Source organism: Peromyscus eremicus, chromosome 5 (genome assembly GCF_949786415.1).
Source record: "Peromyscus eremicus chromosome 5, PerEre_H2_v1, whole genome shotgun sequence".
Classification (NCBI taxonomy): Eukaryota; Metazoa; Chordata; class Mammalia; order Rodentia; family Cricetidae; genus Peromyscus; species Peromyscus eremicus.
Genome location: NC_081420.1, coordinates 118,710,860 through 118,729,667, shown reverse-complemented (window position 1 = coordinate 118,729,667; position 18,808 = coordinate 118,710,860). Strand labels below are relative to the sequence as shown.

General features: G+C 45.9%; 2 protein-coding genes across 5 annotated transcripts in view; one reads left to right on the top strand and one right to left on the bottom strand.

Moving 5' to 3' along the window:
* Positions 1-11,952, bottom strand: part of Slc10a7 (solute carrier family 10 member 7) — a 239,102-nt gene extending 227,150 nt beyond the window's left edge. Inside the window, exons 1-2 of one of the 4 annotated variants that reach the window (XM_059264288.1) lie at positions 11,369-11,952; positions 3,539-3,621 (exon numbers count right to left, since the gene is read on the bottom strand). In XM_059264288.1, coding sequence (XP_059120271.1) covers positions 3,539-3,621; positions 11,369-11,468 — 183 coding nt within the window. In that variant the 5' untranslated portion in view covers positions 11,469-11,952. The remainder of the gene's footprint in view (positions 1-3,538; positions 3,622-11,368) is intronic. The other 3 variants (XM_059264287.1, XM_059264286.1, XM_059264285.1) reach the window with 3 other exon arrangements.
* Positions 11,953-12,122: 170 nt separating this feature from the next.
* Positions 12,123-15,818, top strand: LOC131911879 (RNA binding motif protein, X-linked-like-1). The gene is made up of 2 exons (XM_059264284.1): positions 12,123-12,233; positions 14,227-15,818. Exon 2 carries the CDS (start codon positions 14,376-14,378, stop codon positions 15,540-15,542), a length of 1,167 nt encoding a protein of 388 aa, XP_059120267.1. The 5' UTR covers positions 12,123-12,233; positions 14,227-14,375; the 3' UTR covers positions 15,543-15,818.
* Positions 15,819-18,808: the final 2,990 nt, after the last annotated feature.

Below are 18,808 nucleotides of genomic sequence, written 5' to 3'. Positions count from 1 at the left end.
TCTACTTGTAGCTAAGGAGTCACTGGCAACTGATGGCTGCTGGGGTCAGAAGCCACTTCACTTCGTTTCCAGTGTGTACCCACCAATAAACAGGCCACCCATGTTCATCAGAGCAGCACCAACCAGACTCAGCAGGTTATGAAAGAAAGAAAGAAAGAAAGAAAGAAAGAAAGAAAGAAAGAAAGAAAGAAAGAAAGAAAGGAAGGAAGGAAGGAAGGAAGGAAGGAAGGAAGGAAGGAAGGAAGGAAGGAAGGAAGGAAGAGAAGAAAGAGAAGAAAGGAAAGAAAGGAAGGAAGGAAGGAAACAAGAAAGAAAGAAAGAAAGAAAGAAAGAAAGAAAGAAAGAAAGAAAGAAAGAAGAAAGGAAAGAAAGAAAGAAAGAAAGAAAGAAAGAAAGAAAGAAAGAAAGAAGAAGGAAGGAAGGAAGGAAGGAAGGAAGAAAGGAAGAAAGGAAGAGAGAGAGAAACTAAAGAGGACTCGAAGGCAGGAGAAGCATGGGTTTCAGAGTCAGGGGAGATGAATGAAGAAGTTGGGAGTGGATATGATCAAGATACACTGTGTACATGCATGAAACTATCAAAGAATAAAAGATAAAAATAAATCAGTAAAACCAAATAATACCAAAGTAAGAGACACAATGCTGAACCAGAATTTTAAGTTTAAATGCCATTTCTTTTTTAAAAAAAAAAGAGAGCCGGGTTGTGGTGGCACACGCCTTTAATCCCAGCACTCAGGAGGCAGAGGCAGGCAGATCTCTGAGTTTGAAGCCAGCCTGGTGTACAGAGTGAGTTCCAGGACAGCCAGGACTACACAAAGAAACCCTGTCTCAAAAGAAAAAAAAAAGAAAAGAAAGAAAGAAAGAAATGAAACCCACACTATAATAAGACTCTCCCATCTATAAGAATAAGATGTTATAATTATTTTTGGCATATTTAGGTGTGTGCTGTGCATGTATGTATACAAGTATGTTTACACGCATGAGGATACACATTTATGTCTGTGGTGTACATGTATGCACTTTCATGCGGAGAGTGAGAAAGACACAGGATTGATGCCCCGTGTCTTTCTCACTCCCTCTCCAGTGTGTCTACTGAGGGGCAGGGTGTCTCCACGAACCCACAACTCCCCTTTGGCTGGTCTGGCTAGCCATCTTACCAGGGAATCCCACCCACCTGCCGAGTTGAGATTGCAGTGGGTGCCCCACCCACCCAGCTCCTCCGTGGGTCCTGGGAGCTCACACTCTGCCCTCACACTTTTACACTCTGTCTTCACACTTGTGCACTCTGCCCTCACACTTGCACACTCCTGTCCTCACACTTGTACACTCTGTCCTCACACTTGCACTGCCCTCACACCTGCACTGTCCTCACAGTTGCACACTCCTGTCTCACACTTGCACACTTTGTCCTCACACTTGCACAGTCCTGTGTCCTCACACTTGCACACTCCTGTCTCACACTTGCACTGCCCTCACACTTGCACTCCTGTCCTCACATTCGCACACTCCTGTCTCACACTCACACACTCTGTCCTCACAGTTGCACACTCCTGTCTCACACTTGCACTGCCCTCACACTCGCACACTCTGTCCTCATACTTGCACTCCTGTCCTCACACTAGCACACTGTCCTCACACTTGCACACTCCTGTCTCACACTTACACTCTGTCCTCACACTCACACACTCCTGTCTCACACTTGCACTGCCCTCACACTTGCACTCCTCTGTCCTCACACTCGCACACTCTGTCCTCACACTTGCACTCCTCTGACCTCACACTCGCACTCTGTCCTCACACTTGTACACTCCTCTGTCCTCACAGTTGCACACTCCTGTCTCACACTTGCACTGCCCTCACACTTGTACACTCTGTCCTCACACTCACACACTGTCCTCACACTTGCACAGCGTTTACTCACCAAGACATCTCCCAACCCCTAGAGATTATATTTTTATAACTTTGTCCTGAGAAACCACTGGTATTATCTTTTCTTCCTGCACTGTCAGTGAGAGTTACAAGTCTTCCTCACGCCTCTCTCACATGTGACAATCTCTCTGTATCTTTCCTTTTGAGAGGATCCATTTCAGTGAAGACTGGATCAGTGATGACCATCTCCTACATGCATGACAGACTGTGACTTCAAGTAACAATACCAACATGTTTCTCTTAGGACAACTATCAGAATGCTAGAATGTGCTCTATAAAAGGGAGTTCAGACACGACATAACAAACCTGAGTAGACAGCATAAGGCCTAGGAACAAAAGATAACCCACGAGAGTTATAGAAACCAAACACCTAATGAGTCTCAATATACCTTAGCAGAGCAGGTGTACTACAGTTTTCTCCAAAAGTTAAGATATGAAGTAGGTACTTTACCATTACCATTCTAAAAACATATTCACAACTTATGTTTATACATACCATTAAAAAATAAACCTAATTTTTAAAAGAAAAAACTATTTCTTCATTTTGGTTCTAGTTTTGTATAGCTCAGGTTAACTTCAAACTCATGGCAATGCCCTGACCTCAGCACCCTGAACACAAGGTCAAATGACAGTGGCCCCCATAGGTTCATGTATTGGAATGCTTGGTCCCCAGATGGTAGAACTGCTTGGGAAAGAGGAGGTGTGGCCTTGCAGGAGAAGGTGTTTCACTGGGGGTGAGCTTTGAGGTTTCTTTCTTTTTTTTTTTTTTTAATTAACATTTTTTTCCTTTATTTTACATACTGACCAGAGTTTCCCCTCCCTCCTCTCCTCTCCTCCCAGGCTTTGAGGTTTCAAAAACCCACACTATGCCCAGTTAGCACTCTCTGCCTCCTGGTTGTTGTCTCAATATGCAAGCTCTCTGCTCCAGCGCCATGCCTATCTGTCTGCTGCCATGCTCCCCAACATGATGACAGTGGATTCAGTCTCTGAAGCCTGATGCCCCCACTTAGCGGCTTCCTTCCTTTTCAGAGTTGCCTTGGTCACAGTGTCTCTTCACAGCAAGAGGAAAGTACCTAGACACTAGGATTAGAGGTATGCGCCACCACACCTGGCTCAAAAATGCATTTTTAATTGTTAGTATTACCACACATCTTTTTTCTGTAGTATGTGAGATACAGTATTACAGTTTTACTTTCTATTTCCTTGCTTACATCTCTTCATAAGGGTACTTTCACACCAATTTCTTCATTAAAAGCATGGTCATGAAGCAGGGCGGTGGTGACGTACACCTTTGATCCCAGCACTCTAGAGACAAAGGGAGCAGATCTCTATGAGTCTGAGCCCAGTTTGGTCTACAAAGTGAGTTCCAGGACAGCCAGGGCTGTTACAAAGAAACCCTGTCTCAAGAAAATAAATAAATGAATATATAAAACAAAATAGGCATTCTAATCCCATCTCTAGGTCCTCAATGCTCAACTCTGAAGATCCTATGTAGACACAGCATGCTCGTCCTGCTGCTGTCCAGGTCCTTTTCTGTCACAGTGAAGCCTTTACACAGTGAATCAAGTTAACTTTTCTGCACTGCTCTTCGTGTGCCCGCAGGTGACAGTACCTCTGTTTTTAACGACAGTCCACTGTTAAAGAATATCGTTGCGACGGCGATGTAGGACACAGTTATCTCTGGCTTCAGTGGTCCTACAAAGAGAGCAAGGAGTTACTGTTAGAAAAGCATCTGCAGTAAATGAGCTGGTTTAAAGAAGGCTACTTTCAACATTAGTGCTGTACCCTCGTGTCCCATTCTCTCCATGTGAAGCATCCCTGTGATATTATCATGTCTAAAATGTCAACAGTGCCCAGGCCGAGAAGGAAGGGTAGACACTATTTGCTTCTCCTGCACGTGTGTTCCTGAAAGTCGTATCTACACTGTATCTGTATCACTGTATCTGTGAGTGGGATCGTATTTGAAATAGGACTACTGTAGAGAAAATCAAGATGAGGTTTTACTGCAGTTGGGTAGCTATCCAACAACTACTTAGGTTTGCTTGTCTGCTATGTGTTTGCAGTGCCAGGGATGAACTCAGGGTCTCACACACGCTGGGCAAGCACTCCACTACTGAGCAGCACTAGCAGCCAGCCCCAGCGCCTGGTACTCTGAGAGGGACCTTTGGATGCAGACACACAGCAAAGACAGGACCAGGGCAACGACTGGAGTTATGACACCACCGGTCAAGGAAGCCAAAGACACTTGTGAACACTAGCTAAAAGAAGCAAGAAAGAGGATTTCCCCAGACCCTCTGGACGCCTGGCCTACAGAACTGAGAGAATAAATTTCTATCATTCTGATGTATTTCTTAGGCAATTTGTTGCTAGAATGGGTTTGCTTCAAGTCAAATGATCACAATCATAGAGTTCCCAAAATCCTCCACCATACCTACTGATATTTTATATATATGAGATCAAATTTTGAAAGAAATCACTTTCTTATTTATACAAATTTATTCATTCAACAAACACTTGTTAATCCACTAATATATCTTTGGTATTTGTAGGACAGTATAAAAGAAACAAAAATTCCCTCAAACAATGTAATAAGCTATTTCGTATACCTGGCATTAATACGAAGCCTTTAGCTGAGACTGGGAAAGCAGAGCACAAAGGGACAAGCACATCCAGCATTCCATTTGCAGCATAAACTTCTAAAAAGAGGCACAGCGCTTTCCAAACTGCGAGCATAGCTGTCTCAATAGTGCACAGGGACACACTTCTCCAACCACTAAAGAGTCAATTAAGAAGCAGAATTTGAAGGAATCTGACTCAATTTAGAAGTAGAGTGCTCCCATAAGTTTTAACTGTCTGAATTTTAACTCGAGTCATTTTTAATCCCACCCCCAGTCCTCACTTTTTGTCAGTCCCTATTCTTGTCCCTCTGGCTCTGTCCACAGTGGTGCCTCCAGAATCTCTAGAGAGAAAGAAGAGTCTGAGAGAATCAGTGACATGGTTACAGGCAAAAGATAAAGAGAGGTCCAAAGACACATGTACATAGATAACATGTGGCATTCAATTCAGTGGACTAATCCTGAACCTGCAACGTTCCAGATTCAGAGACAAGCCACACCGACTTTTGTAGATGCACATCTACAATACTAGATGCTCATCTAAAGAATTCTAACCCTCCGGGCAGTGGTGGCGCACGCCTTTAATCCCAGCACTTGGGAGGCAGAGCCAGGCGGATCTCTGTGAGTTCGAGGTCAGCCTGGTCTACTGAGCGAGATCCAAGAAAGGCGCAAAGCTACACAGAGAAACCCTGTCTCGAAAAAAACCAAAAAAAAAAAGGATTCTAACCCAAGAAACTTAGTGGGGCTATTCCAGGGCTACTTAGCATGTACCTGTCAGGGAGAAAGGGGGAGTAAAGAGACCCGAAGCTCCTCCTTGACACACACAACTGTAAAGCTAACAGGTGGCCCCAAGTTGGGAACTCTTCAGGACTAGAGGTCACCCAGGACACAAATGAAAACTAGGCAAATACTTAAAACAGAGGAATGAGTTGAAACTAGGATATAAATTTGTCCCTTTTCCAAACTAATAATTATATCTCCCAGGTCACCAAAACAATAAGATTCCCATCTTTATAAAGCTTAGTTAGTTGGTGGTTTCTTTTACCTTTAAACACAATTCAAATAATATTAGTCAACAGAAACGGAAGAAACTCACACAATCAAAAAAAAAAGAGAGGGTCACTAAGAAAATGAAGCCATTTTGAGTCCTAAAACCCAATCTTTTTATTTTGTTGTTGTTGTTTGTTTTTTGAGACAAGGTCTCTCTAATACAGCCCTGCCTGTCCTGGAACTCACTCTGTAGACCTTGAACTGAGATCCACCTGCCTTTACCTCCCTAACAATGAGATTAATGGGGTTGCCTGGGTCCCCTGCCTGCCTGGCCACCCTGCCTGCCTGGCCACCCTGCCTGCCTGGCCCCCCTACCTGCCTCGCCCAGTAACATTCCACAGAAGCCATTCTTCATCTACTATGTCCATCTCACCTCCAAGCATCATCTAAAATATTCTAAGATTGCAGGGCTTGTGCATATGCTTTCAATCCTAGAAAAGGCAGGAGACTCTCTGTGAGAAGGCCAGCCTAGACTACATAGCTAATGCTAGGCCAGCCAGGGTTAACTGTGAGACGATGTCTCAAAAAAAAAAATGAATTAATTAAAATAAAAAATAAAATACTCGCCTTTAATCCCAGCACTCGGGAGGCAGAGCCAGGCGGATCTCTGTGAGTTCGAGGCCAGCCTGAGCTACAAAGTGAGAACCAGGAAAGGTGCAAAGCTACACAGAGAAACCCTGTCTCGAAAAACCAAAAAAAAAAAAAAAAAAAAATGCTCTTTAAGATATGTAGATAATAAATATACTTCAACGTATTTCTGTTTTTCTAATGGAGAAACAAAACTTTCCCTTCTAGGATTTACGTCTGACTAATAACTGGAGACATAGGTAGAAAGGACAACTTCCCTGTGTAACTCCACAGGAGCACACCTAGCTTTTACCAAAATGAAGACCGCAGTGATAAACCCCATGAGCAAAGACTTGCAGCAGCTCATGGCTTCCCTGAGTCACACTGGAACGCATCAGCTGCGCCTCAGATTGACATGATCATGCCTACCACAGCTGATTTTCAACCTTGTTCTATATTTTTACGTTAAAAAAGCATAGTGAACTAAGAATGAATTAATCTACACTAATACCTAGGGCACTTCTTCCCATCTGGAAAGTTATTCAATTTCTTTAAGAGTAGGGGTCCTATGTCCATCCATTTTCTTCCAGATTAATTTACCAATTGACTGTGGGGGTGACTGAAAAGGGGTCATGCAGCCCCTACCCCCCACCCCACCCTCCAAAAAAGTTAACAGCCTAGATAGGAAGCCATTCAAGAGAACCCTTAAAAACTGCAGTAAGGGTGCTGAAGTGTCCTTCTCCACAACTGATGGCTTCTGGGGGGGGGGGGGGGGGGGAGACAACCCAGTGTTCTTTAAGGGGCTGGCCACTGGGAGTCTGACCATGCTCCAGTGAGTGTGTGGACTGTTTTCTTTCTTTCTTTCTTTCTTTCTTTCTTTCTTTCTTTCTTTCTTTCTTCCTTCCTTCCTTCCTTCCTTCCTTCCTTCCTTCCTTCTTTCTCTCTTTCACTCTCTCTCTCTCTCTTTTTTTGTGGGGGTCACAAGGGTTGGGGCGCAGACCTGAGAGCACTGGGCAGTGAGTGGGATTGGGGTGCATTATGTGAAATTCCCAAAGAATCATTAAAAATATTATGTTGTAAAAATAAAGAAAGCAGCCGGCGGTGATGGCACACGCCTTTAATCTCAGCACTGGGAGGCAGAGGCAGGCGGATCTCTGTGAGTTCGAGGCTAGCCTGGTCTACAGAGTGAGTTCCAGGAAAGGCGCAAAGCTACACAGAGAAACCCTGTCTCGAAATAATAATAATAATAATAATAATAATAATAATAATAAATAAATAGATAGATAAATGTCCTGAAAGAAGGGTCAGGAAAAAAAGGGGAGGGGGGCGGGTCATGTAGCTCAGGGATATAATGAGTCTCACTCACAAAGCTTGGCTCAACATAAAATACAACATAATGAGCAAAAAAAAACCTGAGTTGAGTCATCAAGGAATAAAACCAGAGAGAGGTACAGTAAGTATCTAAAATGCAAACTGAAAAGTACCAGCACTTCTCTTTTTAAAAAATGGGGGAAGGGATGGCTGAGCATGGTGATGCACACTTTTAATTCCAGAACTTGGGAGGCAGAGGCAGGTGAGTCTCTGAGTTTATGGCCAGTCTGGTCTACATAACAAGTTCCAGGCCAGCCAGAGCTACATAATGAGACCCTGTCCCAAAACAATGAAATAAATAAATTAATAAATAAAAGAAGGTCTAGGAGAGTGTACTATTGTGGATGCATTTAAAGATCAAATTCCTGGGCTGACAAGATGGGTTAGTGGGGAAAGTTGCTCGGCACCAAGCCAGATACCGAGTTTAATCCACAGAACCCACACAGTAGGAGAGGACTGACTCCTGCAAGCTGTCCTCTAACCTCCCTATGCACACCACACACAAACACAATTAATTAATTGATTAAACTTTTAAAAATCACATTTCTATCCCAGCACTTGGGAAGCAGAGGCCAGCCTGGTCTATATGACAAGTTTCAAGATAGCCAGGGCTCTGTAGAGAGACCTTGTCTTTAAAAAAAAAAAAAAAAAAAAAAAAAAAAACATTTCCAGCATGCAAAGCTGGTAATTGGTACCTTGTACCTGGTAACTAAAAGAAATGCTTTAAGGACTGTACGGATATGAGAGGCCAGGACAGCGGTGGTGCAGGACTTCAGTCCCAGGTCCCAGCATTCGAGGCAGAGGCAGGTGATCTCTGTAAGTTCCGGGCCAGCCTGGTCTACAGAGTGAGCTCCAGGACAGCCAGGGCTACACAGTGAAACCCTGTCTTTAAAAAAAAAAAAAAAAAAAGATTGTGAGAGAAATATTTTCAGTGACATTTCTGCCCTTGTTTTGAAATTTGTGTTGATGAGGGCGCGGTGAAAGTGTTGCTTGATGCTATTTTGAGTTTTGTTTTTTTTTTTTTATTTTACAGGTGAGACCATCAGCTGAAATGATCACAAAAAATAAAGTTCGCAACCTAACAACCTACACAGAAAATCCCAAATTGTTTGGCTCTTCTTAAGACAAGTAGATTTCATACATGGAAGGCCCCAGAAGAAACACAATGTCTAATATTTAGCTGATTCTGCCCTGTTCCTCTAGACTAAAAATCAAAGCATAGAAAATGTCTTTATTTTACAGGGCCTTCTCTTTATAGTGATTATTTATCTTTAATTCTCTGTCTGTCTTGTCTCTGTCTCTCTCTCTCCCCAAAACCATTATTTTAGATTTTTGCCATTGTTATGATAAAAGAGGAAGCCCAGGTCTCCATTCTCCCCTAACTAAGCTCTGACCTGTTACCTGGCTTCAGGCCCTAACATTACAAAAGCAGCATTGGGAGGTGGGGGTGGGGGCTGAAGAAGTGCTTCAGGGCAGACCATGTGCTTAACAAGGGAGCACCAGGGTCCTGGGTTCACCCCCAATACTCCAATCAAAAAATAAAGTGGCATGATGGTTTAAAACCTGTTATAAGCTGAGAATATTCTGCTTCTACTTTATGACTGAAAAAAAAAATCCTGTGTTAATACCATAAGGATTATTGAAAATGGAACACATTCCTTTTTTTGTTTTTGTTTTGTTTTTCGAGACAGGGTCTCACCATGTAGCCCTGACTGTCCTGAAACTCACTCTGTAGACTAGGCTGACCTCAAACTCACAGAGATCCGCCTGCCTCTGCCTCCCAAGTGCTGGGATTAAAGGTGTGCACCATCACCACCCAGCTGGAACATATTTCTAAGACACAATAATGTACAAAAGTTCAATAAACAGAGTCCAATAGAACAAACAAGATCACAGAATTCATCTTGTATCTGCCAGAGCAAGAAGTCTCAGAGAACTGATTCAACCATTCAGCCACCTTCCTGTCAGAAAATTCAGGTAAAAGTCATTTGGCAAGCCTAGCTTCTGCAGAGTTACAGGCCACACATCACCAGGGACTTCATCTCAATACTGAGCAAATTAAGAGCTCTCGCCCCAAGCACTGTAACCAGTACAGTGTGCACCGTGGTCAAAGACACTAGACCTGCACGTCTCACAGCTCCAGGGACAAGGGGTTCTTCACTGGACAGAACTCAAAATCCCTAACTTCACAGTTTCCCAAAAGCTCACAGAAAGGGTGTATCAAAAACTAACTCCAGGCTGGGGATTTAGCTCAGTGGTAGAGCGCTTGCCTAGCAAGCGCAAGGCCCTGGGTTCAGTCCTCAGCTCCAGGAAAAAAAAAAAAAAAAAAAAGACAAAATAACAAAGAAAACAACAAAACAAGTGTCTAATTCAAAAACTAACTCCAGAGGCGGAGGCAGGTGGATCTCTGAGTTCAAGGTCAACCTGGTCTACAGTGAGTTCCAGGACAGCCAGGGCTACACAGAGAAACACAGGGGGTTGGGGGGGTAAGGGGGACCGGGGATCTAAATGGTAGCTTCAGAAAGATAAATGATGGAGTTGTGGTCTTGTGGTCACAATAACGTATTCTATGTTGCATCTAAATTCTATGTATATATGTTTCATTTAAATTTTAAAATATGTAAATTTAAAAGGAAAAAACTCAAATAATCAAAAGCTTTCCTATCCACAATCACCGTTTTAAATAATTCCATTCAAACGATTCCAGAAGCTACTTCTAAATGGAGAAACTAGGGATGGGGGCAGAATGAACCACTTACTATTCTGAGGTATCATGCATTCACTTCCGGAAAGTTTTAACAAGAAGGTACAATTTCAAAGACCCACATAAGCACCTCCTACTTGAAAATGATTACGTGTGTCCCCTCTGTCCTTACTTGGACCCACTGCAGGATCTATGTACTCTATCCATCAATAAACTTGAGATCTAACACACAAGGTCAAAAACACAAATGAAGTGAAGAAATTCAATTAATGTCTATGAAAAGCAGGACAAGGTTGTCTGAAGGTGGGGAAGAGGGTATAAAAGGCCAGTGACACTTGCCATGTCCCCACCAGTGTCCACAGACCACATTACAAAGCTCCTACTATTCCCGGATTTGAGTGGGGTTTTAACCCATCCACACTTCCTTGTGCAAACATACACTGTGCATAGCTTAACACAGTCTGCATCTGTTAGATTGCTGCTGTAGCAACTGAATCCCCGCAGCACACGGAAGTAGTGCCCTGTAAGGAAAGAGTGCAACGTGTCAGTCGGCTTGGGAGTTTTGGAGTGTCAGCAACTAAGGCACACTATCCCTCTCCATCATATGATCCACAAAAAAAAGTTTGGAGCAAGAGAGTCCTTTCCCTTTTTTTCGTTTCTTTCTATTTTTTCTCTCTTTCTTTCTCTCTCTCTCTCTCCAATAGCCCCCCTCCCCCTTTTTTTTAAGGTGCAAAAGGGAGGAGTCGGAAATAGACTTGATAATGAGATCCACTCCAGGACAGATAAGGAACTAGTGGCAACCTAAAGTCCCTTGAGATGGGATGCTACTCTAAAAGCAAGAGGAGTAAGTTTCATTTTCGGTACCCTCACTCCCGGCACTGAGCAGAAGTCACTTGATTGCCCGCAGAAAAAGCAACCTGTACTCCAATTCCTCTGCCCGGTTCCGAATCCCCTCCCGGGTTTGCAAGTGAGGACACCTGGCAGGGCCCCCTCGCGAGCACGCCGTCGTGGGTGGCGGCCGGGCGTGGAGGGGCACGGTGCCCCCCGCAGCCAGGGCGGCCGCTCCTCCCGCGGACCCGCAGACGAGTTCTGAAGTGGGAGCCGCCGCGGTGCAGGGCAGAGGTGCGGCACTTACCCCCGTTCACTCCGACCGACGGCTCCAGCTTCGCGGCGCCGATGGCCACCACTATCCCGACCATGAACCACTCCTTCCTCGCCCTCTCCAGCAGCCTCATGTTCGTTAGGGTGGGTGGGTTCGGTTTATTTGTTTGGCCGGCTGGCTTTCCAAGCTGCGATCCCTGAATCCCCGGGGCGTCTCCACACTTTCCTCGGTCCCTCCAGACATGCAGCAGAGCAAGTCAAATTGCCACTCGTAAACTAAAGACCGGAGGGCTGGCTCGGGCGGCTCCGAGGCGGGCTGGGAGTAGTAGTATCCAGTGACAGGAAAGCCTCACTGAGCGCCGCCATCACTACCACGCGCCTCCGAATAGACGCGCCCTCGGGTCGAGGGCTCCAGGGTACGGGAGACGTAAAATGGAGGCACGCCGGGCCAGAGAGGAGGGTTGAGGGGCCCGGTCCCCGGTTGCACTAGCAGGACCCGCTGCCATGCATGCGTGTCCAAGCTCGGGGAGGCCCACGGCGGGGAAGCGGGATGAGGCGCCCCAGACGCCTCGCCTCATCGTGGGTGTCGCCGCAGTAACGCTGTCCTGACGGCCTCCCGAGCCCCCGGGGCATGCCTCGCAGAGAGCGTCTCTCGCTCCGCCCCGAGCCCGAGGGACGCGCGGAGTGCGCCTGGGTGGTACCGGGTTTCCGCTGGGGCGGCGGTTCCGGTGCGCTCCTCCTCGGAGCATTACGACGACGGCCGACGTCGCGTTGACGTTGCGCGGGGGGAGGGGAGGTACTCGCGGCCTCTGGTTCTCGGCGGGAGCGGTGGCGGCAGACGCGTGTGGCGACCGGCGCGGGAAAGCGGCTTCCTACTTGGGGAAGCGTTAGCCCCGGGGGTAGGTTGAAAATCGGTGGCCGAGCAGACGTCCGGGACGGCGGGCCTCCCGCCTTTCCGCAGCGGCGGCGGCGGGGGGAAGGCGGGGAAGGCGGGCCGGGCCTTCCCGCCAGGTCGGTGGCCTGCCCGGGCCTTTCTGCCCGACCGCCTTCCCGGCCAAAACCCGCCCCGGGAGTGGGGAGGACGGCCGGGATGGGGCAAATCTTCCCTGGGGGGCGGTGAGAGAGCGGCCCAGGCTCCTCCCCACCCGTGTGCTGCGCGTGGGCGGGCGATTCCGGAGGCCGCGTGGTGCGGGCCTTTGCCCGACCCCGGAGCAGAAGCGCTAAAGCAACAGGACGGCCGAGGGGGCCGGGAACTCAGAACAAAAGCAGTGAGGGTCGAGACCCAGGGTGGAGGGTCTGATATCCGGCCCCCGGTGCCTTGCATTGCATTCTGGCGACCTATGACATAGTTTCACGAATGGTCTTCCGAGCATCTACCCTTCCTCTTTATGCACCCAAAGAAAGAAAGGAACAAAGTATTGTGGGACATTTTGAAGCTGCCTGGTATCAGCCACTTGAATAGTTTACTATGGAACGTAACGTTCGAAAGCGATTATACCAGACTTTCATTCTGGATGCATTCAAAGCTTGAAAGAGACTCGGCTTGCAATTTGCTCTATTTAACTTTATCTTGCTGACATGACTCGCTATCCAAAAACTAAGCTGCTTTAAGCAGTTGTGCTATCAGTTCTCAGTTGCACAGCCCCCACTGTAATTATACATCAGGCAGCATGAAGAAAAGCTAATCTCAAGATAAAAAGAACTTAATAGGGAGACATTAAACAATTTACCAGGCAAAAGAAGTACATGAAATGTGATAAAAGATTAATAGAAGGCAGTCACAAGGTAAGTGGAGTTTTGGGAAGTAAAATTGATAACATAATTCTCTTACAGTAATTTTCTCAGTTCAAAAAAAAAATCTGCCTCAAAAGGCCATCACAAAGATGGTGCTGGCTTTAGTAAGTCTACTCACAAGTTCATTCTAGAGACTTTGATCTGTTTAGAACAGAATCTTAATTCATAGAAGACTATTTTAACAATAGTTCATTGAAAATCGTATTGTCAAGGACCGTATTAGTTTGCTAGGGCTGCTATAACAAATACAAAACACACACACACACACCCCTAAAGAAAAAAAAACTGGTTGCACCCAGACAGTAGACATTGGTTATTTTACTGTTGCAGAAGAAGAAAATCTAAAGTGGAGGTGTTGGAGGGCCATGTGTTCTCTGAAGGCCCTTTTCAGTTTCTTGTAGCTGTTGGCATCCCCTGGCTTCCTTGATTTAAGGTTGTGATGCTCCAGTGTCTGCTGGTTTGGTATCACATTCCCCTGCGTATGTCTCTAGTGACTACGTCATTTATTCTGCATCCATTGTCAACATTGCCTTTTTTCTGCATATATTACAAAGATACTTTTCCTTGGATTTAGAACTTACCCAAGTAATCCAGAATGATGGGTCAGATTCTGTTACATGAATTATATGAACTTATATTCTTTCTCCAAATTAAGTAACTGTTTAGTAATGTCCCCTGTAAAAGGCATGTCTTCCTGAACCTCAGAATTTGACTTCTGTTAGAAATGAGGTGTTTGTAGGTATAAATACCTAAGAAGAGGTTATATTAGATTCAGGCAGGTCCCAAATCCAATAACTACTGTTCTTTTAAGAATGTAATGTGAAGGTATGCATGAGAGACAGGTGGAGTATAAGCACCACATAAAGGTGAAAGCCCTAACTGGCTTGAGGTATCTGTAAGCCAAGGGATCCGAAGAACTGCTGACTACCCCTAGAAGCTAGGATAGAGGCCAGGTACAGATTTTTGTTTCTGATAGAAACCTCACCTTCATACTTAATGAGTCCCTGAACTATAAGAAAATCAATATTTTTAATCCCTCCCCCATTTGCAGTGCATTGTTACAGCAGCCTGAGGAAACTAATACAAAAATATTCACAGGTGCTCGTGTGCAGTAGTCCTAGCGGCTTTTCTGTTCTGTTCTGAGACCCAGCAGCTGTCACCGGCGAGCTACTTGGAAGATCCATTCAGCGAGCTTCTAGGAGCTTGAGACCTTCACAGTCCCCTCCGACTCTGAGCTGGAAGGAAAGATGGTTGAAGCAGATCGCCCAGGAAAGCTCTTCATTGGTGGGCTTAATACAGAAACAAATGAGAAAGCCCTTGAAGCGGTATTTGGCAAGTATGGACGAATAGTGGAAATACTTTTGATGAAAGATCGCGAAACCAACAAATCAAGAGGATTTGCTTTTGTCACCTTCGAAAGCCCAGCAGATGCTAAAGATGCAGCTAGAGATATGAATGGAAAGTCCTTGGATGGAAAAGCCATCAAGGTGGAGCAAGCTACCAAACCATCATTTGAAAGTGGCAGACGTGGACCACCTCCACCTCCAAGAAGCAGGGGCCCTCCCAGAGGTCTTCGAGGAGGAAGTGGAGGAACTAGGGGACCCCCTTCGCGTGGAGGATACATGGATGATGGTGGCTATTCCATGAACTTTAACATGAGTTCTTCTAGGGGACCACTTCCAGTAAAAAGAGGACCACCACCACGAAGCGGGGGTCCCCCTCCTAAAAGATCAACGCCTTCAGGACCAGTTCGAAGCAGCAGTGGAATGGGAGGAAGAGCCCCAGTGTCACGTGGAAGAGATAGCTATGGAGGCCCTCCACGAAGGGAGCCCCTGCCATCTCGCAGAGATGTTTATTTGTCCCCAAGAGATGATGGATATTCTACAAAAGACAGCTATTCAAGCAGAGATTACCCAAGCTCCCGTGACACCAGAGATTATGCACCACCACCAAGAGATTATACCTACCGTGATTATAGTCATTCCAGTTCACGTGACGACTACCCATCAAGAGGCTATGGTGATAGAGATGGATATGGTCGGGATCGTGACTATTCAGATCATCCGAGTGGAGGTTCCTACAGAGATTCGTATGAGAGTTATGGTAACTCACGCAGCGCACCCCCTACAAGAGGGCCACCACCATCTTATGGAGGAAGCAGTCGCTACGATGATTACAGCAGCTCACGTGATGGCTATGGTGGAAGTCGAGATAGTTACTCAAGCAGCAGAAGTGATCTCTACTCAAGTGGCCGTGATCGTGTTGGCAGACAAGAACGGGGGCTCCCCCCTTCTATGGAAAGGGGGTACCCTCCTCCACGTGATTCCTACAGCAGTTCAAGCCGAGGAGCACCAAGAGGAGGTGGCCGTGGAGGAAGCCGATCTGATAGAGGGGGAGGCAGAAGCAGATACTAGAACCAAGACTTTGGATCAAGGTCTCCATTCAAAGAAACAAAAGATGGAAAGTCTTCTGTCGTAACTACCCAAGGACTACTAAGAAAAGTTGTGTTACCTTTTTAAATTTTTCTGTTTTAAGTTCCCCTTCATCATTTTTGTGTTCTTGTGAGGATAAAAGTAAAACATGATTAATTTTGATATTATGAATTGCTTTCAATAAGCAAATGTTAAATGTGTAAGACTTGACTTGTACTAGTGTTGTAATTTTCCAAGTAAAAGTGTCCCTAAAGACAATTTCCTGTCTTGATTTTTTTTTTCCTCCCCCCCCCCCCAGTAAATGAGGTGAGCCATTCTAAGATCTTTGAGGGACCTCTAGATATCCTTTGGTCCTGGAGAGTTGAATTAGCCTGCCTATACAGACAAGCTAACTGTTGGGGGGGGGGGGGCGGTGGTGGTGGTGGTGGTGGTGGTGTGCTACTCTTAGTATCTCGGGGTGTCTTCTGACTTAAGCCTCTGTGAAAAACTTGAAGGTCTACTGGCCCAGAACATAAGAAAGCAAAGGCATAAAGCTGACTGGTTTGTTTTTGTTTTGTTTTTTCTCAACATTTTTTTGGGAATCTTCAAGAGCCTCCCTTTTCCCTCCTGTTTTTGGGGTTTATTTGTGTAGCCTTGGCTGACCTGGAACTCACTCTAGACCAGGCTGGCCTTGAACTCAAAGATCCATGTACTTCTTTCTGCCTCCTGAGTGCTGGGATTCCCCCACCCACCCCCAGACAAGGGTTTTCTGTGTAGCTTTGGCACCTTTCCTGGAACTCACTCTGTAGTGAGTCCAGGATGGACTTGAACTCAGAGATCCACCCCTGCCTCCCGAGTGCTGGGATTAAAGGCGTGTGCCACCACTGCCCAGCTGCATTGTTTAATATTTTTTAAGATTTATATATTTATGTGTGTATGAGTTCCTGTGGAGGCCAGAAGAGAGAGAATAGGGTTTTACTCTGTAGCCCAAGCTGGCTTCACACAAATATCCTCCTACTACATCTCCCCACGGCTAGATTTTAGGTGTGTAGCATCACTACTGGCTATCATTTTTTCTGAGGCTTTTCTGTTGCGTTACTTCATTTGCTTTCAGGCAAAAATGGACACAAAAACAGAAAGACAAGATGAGTTGTTTACTCAGTAAGTATTCTTTTGGTCCCTTATTACAAAGTACCTCTGGGGGTTGGGGATTTAGCTCAGTGGTAGAGCGCTTACTAGGCCCTGGGTTCGGTCCTCAGCTCCGGGAAAGAAAAAAAAAAAGTACCTCTGATATGGACTGGAGAAGTAGCCCAGCTGGTAGAATGCTTGCCTAGCATACACGACACCTTGGGTTCCATCACCAGCAGCACATAAGTTTGAGTGTGAACTGAGTGTGGTGTAACCCTAGTACTTGGGAGCTTGGGTTGAGAGGATCAGAAGTTCAAGGCTTCGGCTACATTAGGCCCTGTTTCAAAAAACTTGGGATTAGTAATTCATAAGAATTCTCATGGTTCTGAAGACTGAAGTCTAAGGACATAGTACTAGCATCTGGTTATTGCCTCATGCTACATCATAACATGAAGGGGTCATTCATGTAAGTCAAAACAAAGGCTCTGGCCATCATGGCCAGCCCACCTCAGTACTAACTGTAGTTCCCTCCCAGAAGCTCACTTAACTAGTAGGAATTTGGGGCTTGTTTCTGTGCAATATGAGAGGATACATACAAGCTATCCCAAGTATTTTTAGTGAAGAAAGTGTACCTTTACCATATGCCAGGGGTGGGTTGGGTACTGAGCAGTCAGTATGTGAAGCTGACCTCAGGGAGCTTGTCTCATGAGAAAAACTGAATGTGGGCTGTGTTGCTGGCTACACAAGTAATCCCATTGCTTGGGAGGTGGACAGGAATCCATCCCTGGGGCAAACTGGCTAGCTGGACTAGGCAACAGTGAGCCCCGGGTGCAACAGTGACCCCAGTGGAGAGCAACTAAGACGCCCAACATCAACCTCTGTCCTACACACAGACACATGCAATCATACCACACACACAAGAAGCTAAATGCCAACACCTGGATTTGTGGAAAGAAGATGTTAAGTGTCATCTTGTCTGGAAGATGCATCCCTGAGACCTGCAGGATTGATGGGTATGTGGAGAACTCGCAGGTAAGGAGGAGCTTGACTTTATAAAACTCAAAAGACATAGCCAGGTATGGGAAAGGCTTGTGGGGAGCTGGGTAGGACGCAGATCATGAGAAACCTCTGGTGTTATTAGGGTTTGGCTTTTGTCCACAGGTACTATAAAAACAAAAAATTGTAAATCAGGCCGGGCGGTGGTGGTGCACGCCTTTAATCCCAGCACTCGGGAGGCAGGGGCAGGCGGATCTCTGTGAGTTCGAGGCCAGCCTGGTCTCCAAAGCGAGTTCCAGGAAAGGTGCAAAGCTACACAGAGAAACCCTGTCTCGAAAAACCAAAAAAAAAAAAAAAAAAAATTGTAAATCAGCACATAACATGACCAGTTTTGCTGAAGACATTATTGTAGAAGCTGTCCAGTCTAGACCTAGTTCAAGAAGAACGAAGTCCATGGAACTCAGTGATTAGTACAAGAATTGCTAGTATACACAGGAGGACTCAGTCGCCTGTCACTTTCTCTAAGGGGACCAGTAACTGGGAAACTGAGCAAGTCAAGCCTTTCCCAGGAATTTGGAGCATGTGAACAGTTATACATAGGCAAGTAAAAGCTCTAGCCACGTGAGGGGTTTCGCTCAAATTAGCTGAGACTTTTTTGTAGATTGTAGGTATTTAGTAAATACCTACTTTGGTGGTTGGTCGGTTGCTTAGTCTTGGTTTTTGTTGCTGTTTTGCTTTGAGACAAGGCGCCTCTGTGTAACTGACACTGCCCTAGTAGTTCAGGCTGGCCTGAACCCAGAGATCCACCTGCCTCTGCCTCCAGGGATTAAAGGCATGTGCCACCACTGCCAGACCAGTACCTCCTTTGTAAGCTTTGTTTTTTGTCTGTGTTCTTGTACTGGGGGTTAGACCTGTGGCGTCCCATGTGAGAAGGCCAACACTCCCCCTTCCCACATCCCCAACTCACTCTCTCTCTCTCTCTCTCTCTCTCTCTCTCTCTCTCTCTCTCTCTCTCTCTCTCTCTCCTCTCAATTTGAGGCACTGTCTCACTAAGTGGCTCAGGCAGCCTTTGATCCTTGGAATCCTCCTGCCCTCAGCCTTCTGAGTAACTGGGATTACAGGCCTGTAGCACCAAACCAGTCTAT

What these genes read in the sequence shown, in the direction of transcription:
- LOC131911879 (XM_059264284.1), top strand. Translation starts at nt 14,376, where the DNA reads ATGGTTGAAGCAGATCGCCCAGGAAAGCTCTTCATTGGTGGGCTTAAT.